Below are 9226 nucleotides of genomic sequence, written 5' to 3'. Positions count from 1 at the left end.
TACATGTAATAAAACGGATGCGCACTCTTGTCACGCATGCCGTCTGGGCAAACATGTTCGTCTTCCTTTTAGTTCTTCATCCACAGTTGCATCGTTACCTTTTGAGTTAATCCATAGTGATGTCTGGACCTCTCCCATTGCTAGTAATACTGGTTTTTCATATTATCTTGTTATCTTAGATGATTATTCTCACTTTGTATGGACCTTTCCATTATGTAAGAAGTCCGAAGTTGCTGCCACTCTCACTGCCTTCTACTCTTACGTGTCTACGCAATTTGGTCGTCCCATTCTTGCTTTGCAAACTGACAACGGGAAAGAATTTGACAACACCACCATTCGCAACCTTCTTCCGACCCACGGCACAATTTTTCGACTCACATGTCCTTACACTTCTTAGCAGAATGGTCGGGCTGAACGCATCCTCCGCACTCTTAATGATTGCGCCCGTACCCTCTTATTCCATGCTTACATGCCTCCCCGTTTCTGGCCCGATGCTCTTGCTACTGCCACCCTCCTCATTAACCTACGTCCGTGTCGCACCCGTTGGAATTTTACACCACATCACCTTCTCATTGGGTCTCCACCCTCATATGACGGTCTTCGTATTTTTGGTTATCTCTATTATCCCAGTACTATCGCCACATCTCCTCATAAACTTGCTCCTCGTTCCCTCCCGTGTGTCTTTCTCGGTTACCCGGCTAACACCAAGGGCTATAGGTGCTATGATCCGGTCTCTCACCGTGTCATCACCTCCCGGCATGTTTATTTCGACGAGTGTTCTTTTCCGTTTAAACAGGAACAACAGGCGACTTCTCCTTCGGTGCCCGGCCCCTCCTTGGCCGACTCTGTCCGCCTCGGCTCTCTGCCATGGCGTGGTGCTCCTCCTGGCCGTTCGGTGTTACGGCTGCCATCTGCTGCCTTGCCGGCCTCGCCGGCATCTCCACCGACCTCGCCGGCTTCGACGGCGTCTACACCAACCTCGCCGGCATCAACACCGACCTCGCCGGCCTCGCCGGACTCGCCGGCCTCACCGGCCTCGCCCGCTCCTTCGCCGGCCTCTACGGCGGCCTCTAAAGTGGCGGGCTCGCCGGTCCCCTCGCCCGGCTCCACGGCCACACGACTGGTTGCGCCGGCTTCTGCCGGGGCCTCTTCGCCCGGCCCGCCTTCGACTTCTCTGGCTACTGGAGACAGGTCCACCGGGGCCACCGTGGTCCAACCACTCGCCGGCCCCGTCACCCGGTCCCGCTTGGGTGTCTACCGACCGAGTAATCGGTACTCATCGGAGGAGTATACTTGTGTGGCTTCGACGTCCACGTCATCACCGTCGCCTCTGCCGACCTCCGCCCGTACCGCGCTTCGCGACCCTTTGTGGTTTGCCGCGATGAAGGAGGAATTCAACGCTTTGCAGCGCAATCATACTTGGCAGCTTGTCCCACGTCCCCCTCATGCCAACATCATTACCGGGAAGTGGGTTTTCAAGAACTAGTTTCATCCTGATGGCACCCTCGACCGCCACAAGGCGTGTTGGGTCGTTCGTGGTTTTCGTTAGCGCGCCGGTGTCGACTTCACAGATGCATTTGCCCCGGTAGTCAAACCCGGGACAATTCAGACTGTTCTTCAGCTTGCGGTCTCTCGCTCTTGGCCAGTGCATCAGATGGACGTCTCTAATGCTTTTCTTCATGGTCATCTTGAGGAGCAAGTGTTCTGTCAGCAGCCTACGGGATTCGTCGACGAGTCTTCTCCAGATCATGTGTGCTTGTTCTCTCGGTCTTTATATGGGCTTAAGTAGGCTCCTCGCACGTGGTACCAGCGCATTGCTGCGTTCCTTCATCAGTTTGGATTCCGCTCCACTCGCTCCGATGCTTCACTGTTTGTCTACCACTAGGGTGATGCCACTGCTTTTCTACTGCTCTATGTCGACGATATCATCTTGACAGCATGCTCGACTGCTCTTCTTCGACAGCTCACTGATCGTCTTCGTGCTGAGTTCGCCATCAAGGACTTAGGTACTCTACACTATTTCCTCGGGGTCGAGGTTATTCGTCAAGCCGATGGCTTCTTTCTTCACCAGCGCAAGTATGCTCATGAGCTTCTGGACCGTGCCGGGATGCTTAACTGCAAACCGGCTGCCACGCCTGCTGACACGAAGGCCAAGCTCTCTGCCACAGATGGTTCTCCCACTTCTGATGCTCCGTTCTACCAGTCAATTGTTGGTGCACTTCAGTACCTTACTCTTACCCGCCCGGAGCTTCAATATGCCGTGCAGCAGGTGTGCCTTCATATGCATGCTCCTCGTGATGCCCACTGGACCGCGGTCAAGCGCATTCTTCACTATATCCGCGGCACTTTGGATCTTGGGTTGTCACTTCAGGCGTCGACCTCTTTGGACTTGATTGCTTACTCTGATGCTGACTGGGCTGGCTGCCCCGACACGCGCCGCTCGACATCCGGCTATTGTGTCTATCTTGGGCCATCACTCATCTCCTGGTCGTCCAAGCGGCAGCCCGTTGTCTCCCGCTCCAGCGCTGAAGCGGAGTATCGCGCCGTCGCCAACGTCGTTGCTGAGTGTTCCTGGCTTCGTCAACTTCTCCATGAGCTCTTGTCTCCGATTGATAAGGCCACGATTGTCTATTGCGACAACGTCTCCGCGGTCTACCTCTCCACCAACCCGGTTCATCATCGACGCACCAAGCACATTGAGATTGATATCCACTTTGTTCGGGAGCAGGTTTCTCTTGGTCATGTACGCGTGCTACATGTCCCTACCTCCCAACAGTTTGCTGACATCATGACCAAGGGCTTGTCTACTGCATCCTTTGAGGAGTTTCGTTCCAGTCTTTGCGTCGACCATGGTGCCGCTTCGACTGCGGGGGGGTGTTGAGATATAGATATATCATGTATATTTCTTGTACAACAAGCCCTCCTCCTTCCATGTATTTCCATGTATAGTAGAGGACGTGGCTTCCCTATGTATCTATATATATGTGCATATTGCACCCGATCAATATATCGTGAGTTGCATAATATTCTACAGGCGGGAGCGGCCAAGGACGCGATCATCATCTTGGTACGTAGACAGGATAGGCATAGTTTTCTGTCAGAGGTACTGCATCAATGGTGGAGACGGCACCGCGTCGGAATAATTTGCTTCTACTCTTCCTCCATCTCGGTGATGTTCTAATGGGCGGCACCGAGGAGCAGGTGGATCGGTCTTCTTGCCGGTCTCTAGCTCTGGTGAGATTTGTGTCCGATGGTCAACGCACGACACCCTCCTTGGTGGCATTGGTACCGACCGTTGCGGTTGTGTTTGGTGTTTTGCAGTGGGGTGCATGGATGGCGGCAAGCAGTGACATTCATTTTCTTCAACCACGTCTGATGTAGTTGACAACTCTGGGATCTAGCGGACACAGGGAAGAACCCCGGCCGACGTGCCACAAAGTCTCGGTCTCATCGCTTGCGGCGGTCCGGTTCATCGGCTCGAAAAGCATCCTTATATGTGAAGGTGCTCCTACAGGTCTGGGTATAACGGCAACTCCCCTCTTTCTTCAGTGTTGCCTCGGTGACTGTGGAAGATGAAGGTGGACGATGTTCCGGCATGGCACAAGATTCTGCCGGAGTGAAATTTTAGTTTTACTTCTTGTAGAGTCTTTGATGTAAAATTGCAATACATTTATGTATGTCTCTTGTTGTGATTTAATCTTTGTAATCCGTTTTTCTCATGAAATATATGTGGGTACTCCAGTACAGATGAATCGTGGAGGAAGTTGACGTCCGGAAGGAAGCGAGAAGCCGCTCAAGTCGGTCAAGTTTTTCCTTTCAAGGATATAAGTCGGTTAAGTATTTTTAGGGAAGGGTTAAGTCGGTTAAGTGATGTTTCCATAAATAAATTGATAAATAAATTGCACCTAACCCTAACCCCTGCCCGCCGCCTGTCTCCTGATTCCGGTCTGAATCTGATCGTCTTCAACATCTGATCGAGCTGTGATCCCTTCTGAATCTTACCGCGAAGGCGCGATCAAGCACACGGCCAAGCGCAGCGATTCCGATGTCGCCCATCGGGAGGTTCGTGCTCTTCTTGACCCTGTTTGCTGCATGGCGCCTCCGCTCGACCTTGTTCGCCGAGGCGCCTCCAGCTCCTGGTGTCGACTCCGCGTCCGCGATCGGGAACGCATCGTGCGTGGCCCTTGCCAGGGAGGCCGGCGTCCGGGCGGAAGGTGGCTCCGGGCGCAACTTCGTCATCTCGCCGCTGTCCATCCACGCGGCGCTCGCGATGGTGGCCGCCGGCGCGCGGGGCGACACGCTTAGAGAGCTCCTGGGGTTCCTTGGGTCGTCTTCGCTCGACGCGCTACACCGCACGGCGGCGACCGAGCTCGTCGGCAGGCTCAACGGCATAGCGCAGACGTCCTTCGCCAGCGGCGTGTGGGTCGACCGGAGGTGGGCGCTAAGGCCAGAGTTCACGGGCACCATCGCGTCGTGGTACAACGCCACGGCGGAATCCGTGGACTTCGTGTCGGGGGCCGAGCAGGCGAGGCAGCGCGTGAACGCCTTCGTGGCGGACGCGACCAACAAGCAAATCCTCGAAGTCCTACCTCCGGGCTCCGTCAACTCCAGCACGGCAGTCGTCCTCGCCAACGCGCTCTACTTCAAAGGGGCGTGGACTCAGCCGTTCGATGTCTCTACCGCGCCGTTCCACATCCCAGGCGGCACCACCGTGCACGTGCCATCCATGACGACAAGCGAGTCACAGCACATCGCGGTCTACCCAGGCTTCAGGGCCCTCAAGCTGCCGTACAAGAACGGCGTGCAGCAGCACGCTGAATTCTACATGCTTATCCTACTACCGGACAGGGACACTGTCAGTCTTGCCGATCTGTACGACAAGGCCGTGTCTACGCCGGAATTTTTCAAGACGCACACACCAACAGGGAAGGTTCCAGTCGGGCGGTTCATGGTCCCCAAGTTCAACTTCACATCCGAGTTTGAAGCGTCATCCGACATGCGGAAGCATGGTGTCACTAGGGCTTTCGAAAGCGGCGGCTTCTCTGGCATGGTGACTGGCGGGGATAAGGGGCTTGCCATCACCACGGTGCACCATAAGGCCACCGTCGAGGTGGACGAGGTAGGCACCATGGCCGCCGCTGCCACGGCAGTCGTAATGGGGGTTGGTAGTGCGGGTCCAAGGGCACCACAGGATCCGGTCGATTTTGTGGCGGATCGGCCTTTCTTATTTGCCGTGGTAGAGGAGGGGACAGACGCAGTGTTGTTTCTTGGTCATGTGGCTAATCCTCTAGCTCATTAATAAATGAATAAATAATTATTCTATAAGTTTGTTCGCCGGTCATGTGATTAATCGTGCCACCACCTTCGTGATGCGCAGGACATGCCACAGTGCTATCTCTCGCGACCGTTAGGCCATATCGGCAAAAAGTGGAACCCATGTGTCATCAATGTGCTCAATATTCTCATTCGCCGATCAGTGGTTTAGGCAGAAACTTTACCGTAAACATACTGTTTTTGCCAAACAAAATCGTAGAGTCAGCCTTCAATGTGGTGGTTTTATGCTGTTAACTCGATGAGGACTAACGTTGTCGCTGAGATGTAAATTTTTCTTATAGATCTCCACATGATCTAAAGATGACAAAACAAAAATTATATGCAATGTTATGTGTTGTTGAAGGAAATATGCCCTAAAGGCAATAATAAAGTTATTTATTTCCTTATAATCATGATAAATGTTTATTATTCATGCTAGAATTGTATTAACCGGAAACATAATACATGTGTGAATACATAGACAAACAGAGTGTCACTAGTATGTCTCTACTTGACTAGCTCGTTAATCAAAGATGGTTATGTTTCCTAACCATGAACAAAGTGTTGTTATTTGATTAACGAGGTCACATCATTAGTTGAATGATCTGATTGACATGACCCATTCCATTAGCTTAGCACCCGATCGTTTAGTATGTTGCTATTGCTTTTCTTCATGACTTATACATGTTCCTATGACTATGAGATTATGCAACTCCCGTTTACCGGAGGAACACTTTGTGTGCTACCAAACGTCACAACGTAAATGGGTGATTATAAAGGAGCTCTACAGGTGTCTCCAAAGGTAGATGTTGAGTTGGCGTATTTCGAGATTAGGATTTGTCACTCCGATTGTCGGAGAGGTATCTCTGGGCCCTCTCGGTAATGCACATCACTTAAGCCTTGCAAGCATTGCAACTAAATGAGTTAGTTGCGGGATGATGTATTACGGAACGAGTAAAGAGACTTGCCGGTAACGAGATTGAACTAGGTATAGGAATACCGACGATCGAATCTCGGGCAAGTAACATACCGGTGACAAAGGGAACAACGTATGTTGTTATGCGGTCTGACCGATAAAGATCTTCGTAGAATATGTAGGAGCCAATATGGGCATCCAGGTCCCGCTATTGGTTATTGACCGGAGACGTGTCTCGGTCATGTCTACATTGTTCTCGAACCCGTAGGGTCCGCACGCTTAAGGTTACGATGACAGTTATATTATGAGTTTATACATTTTGATGTACCGAAGGTTGTTCAGAGTCCCGGATATGATCACGGACATGACGAGGAGTCTCGAAATGGTCGAGACGTAAAGATTGATATATTGGAAGCTTATGTTTGGATATCGGAAGTGTTCCAGGTGAAATCGGGATTTTACCGGAGTACCGGGAAGGTTACCGGAACCCCCCGGGAGTTAAATGGGCCATGATGGGCCTTAGTGGAAAAGAGAAGAGGTAACCCTACATGGGCTGCGCGCCTCCCCCCTCCCCCTAGTCCTATTAGGACTAGGGGAAGTGGCCGGCCCCCTCTCTCTCTTTTCCCCCTCCGCGAATCCTATTCCAACTAGGATTGGGGGGGGGGGGAATCCTACTCCCGGAGGGAGTAGGACTCTCCTGGCGCGCCACACCTTGGCCGGCCAGCCTCCCCCCTCTAGTCCTTTATATACTGAGGTAGAGGCACCCTAGAACACACAAGTTGATCCACGTGATCTATTCCTTAGCCGTGTGCGGTGCCCCCTGCCACCATATTCCTCGATAATACTGTAGCGGAGTTTAGGCGAAGCCCTGCCGCTGTAGTGCATCAAGATCGTCACCACGCCATCGTGCTGACGGAACTCTTCCCCGACACTTTGCTGGATCGGAGTCCGAGGATCGTCATCGAGCTGTACGTGTGCTCGAACTCGGAGGTGCCGTAGTTTCGGTGCTTGATCGGTTGGATCGTGAAGACGTACGACTACTTCCTCTACGTTGTGTCAACGCTTCCGCAGTTGGTCTGTGTGGGTACGTAGACAACACTCTCCCCTCTCGTTGCTATGCATCACCATGATCTTGCATGTGCATAGGAAATTTTTTGAAATTACTACGAAACCCAACAGTGGTATCAGAGCCTAGGTTTTATGGTTTGATGTTATTTGCACGAGTAGAACACAAGTGAGTTGTGGGCGATATAAGTCATACTGCCTACCAGCATGCCATACTTGGTTCGGCGGTATTGTTGGACGAGACGACCCGGACCAACATTACGCGTACGCTTACGCGAGACCGGTTCCCCCGACGTGCTTTGCACACAGGTGGCTTGCGGGCGACTGTCTCTCCAACTTTAGTTGAACCAAGTGTGGCTACGCCCGGTCCTTGCAAAGGTTAAAACGGAGTCTATTTGACAAACTATCGTTGTGGTTTTGATGCGTAGGTGAGATTGGTTCTTGCTTAAGCCCGTAGCAGCCACGTAAAGCTTGCAACAACAAAGTAGAGGACGTCTAACTTGTTTTTGCAGGGCATGTTGTGATGTGATATGGTCAAGGCATGATAATGAATTTTATTGTATGAGATGATCATGTTTTGTAACCGAGTTATCGGCAACTGGCAGGAGCCTTATGGTTGTCGTTTTATTGTATGCAATGCAATCGCGATGTAATGCTTTACTTTATTACTAAACGGGAGTGATAGTCGTGGAAGCATAAGATTGGCGAGACGACAACGATGCTACGATGGAGATCAAGATGTCGCGCCGGTGACGATGGTGATCATGACGGTGCTTCGGAGATGGAGATCACAACCACAAGATGATGATGGCCATATCATATCACTTATATTGATTGCATGTGATGTTTATCTTTTTATGCATCTTATCTTGCTTTGATTGACGGTAGCATTATAAGATGATCTCTCACTAAATTATCAAGAAGTGTTCTCCCTGAGTATGCACCGTTGCCAAAGTTCGTCGTGCCAGACACCACGTGATGATCGGGTGTGATAAGCTCTACGTCCATCTACAACGGGTGCAAGCCAGTTTTTGCACACGCAGAATACTCAGGTTAAACTTGACGAGCCTAGCATATGCAGATCTGGCCTCGGAACATGGAGACCGAAAGGTCGAGCGTGAATCATATAGTAGATATGATCAACATAACGATGTTCACCATTGAAAACTACTCCATCTCACGTGATGATCGGTTATGGTTTAGTTGATTTGGATCACGTAATCACTTAGAAGATTAGAGGGATGTCTATCTAAGTGGGAGTTCTTAAGTAATATGATTAATTGAACTTAAATTTATCATGAACTTAGTCCTGGTAGTATTTTGCAAATTATGTTGTAGATCAATAGCTTGCGTTGTTGCTTTCATATGTTTATTTTGATATGTTCCTAGAGAAAAATTGTGTTGAAAGATGTTAGTAGCAATGATGCGGATTGGATCCGTGATCTGAGGTTTATCCTCATTGCTGCACAGAAGAATTATGTCCTTGATGCACCGCTAGGTGACAGACCTATTGTAGGAGCAGATGCAGACGTTATGAACGTTTGGCTAGCTCAATATGATGACTACTTGATAGTTTAGTGCACCATGCTTAACGGCTTAGAATCGGGACTTCAAAGACGTTTTGAACGTCATGGACCATATGAGATGTTCCAGGAATTGAAGTTAATATTTCAAGCAAATACCCGAGTTGAGAGATATGAAGTCTCCAACAAGTTCTATAGCTAAAAGATGGAGGAGAATCGCTCAACTAGTGAGCATGTGCTCAGATTGTCTGGGTACTACAATCGCTTGAATCAAGTGGGAGTTAATCTTCCAGATAAAATAGTGATTGACAGAATTCTCTAGTCACCATCACCAAGTTAGTAGAACTTCGTGATGAACTATAATATGCAAGGGATGACTAAAGGATTCCCAAGCTCTTCGTGATGTTGA

General features: G+C 50.4%; 1 protein-coding gene across 1 annotated transcript; it reads left to right on the top strand.

The window, feature by feature from the left end:
- The first annotated feature begins 3858 nt into the window (after nt 1-3858).
- Nucleotides 3859-5453, top strand: LOC123108182 (putative serpin-Z12). Its single transcript, XM_044530017.1, has one exon. The coding sequence runs from the start codon at nt 4046-4048 to the stop codon at nt 5297-5299; it is 1254 nt and encodes a 417-aa protein (XP_044385952.1). The 5' UTR covers nt 3859-4045; the 3' UTR covers nt 5300-5453.
- Nucleotides 5454-9226: the final 3773 nt, after the last annotated feature.

This window comes from Triticum aestivum, chromosome 5A (assembly GCF_018294505.1).
Source record: "Triticum aestivum cultivar Chinese Spring chromosome 5A, IWGSC CS RefSeq v2.1, whole genome shotgun sequence".
NCBI classification, from domain to species: domain Eukaryota; kingdom Viridiplantae; phylum Streptophyta; class Magnoliopsida; order Poales; family Poaceae; genus Triticum; species Triticum aestivum.
This window is presented reverse-complemented; position numbering and strand designations above follow the sequence as displayed.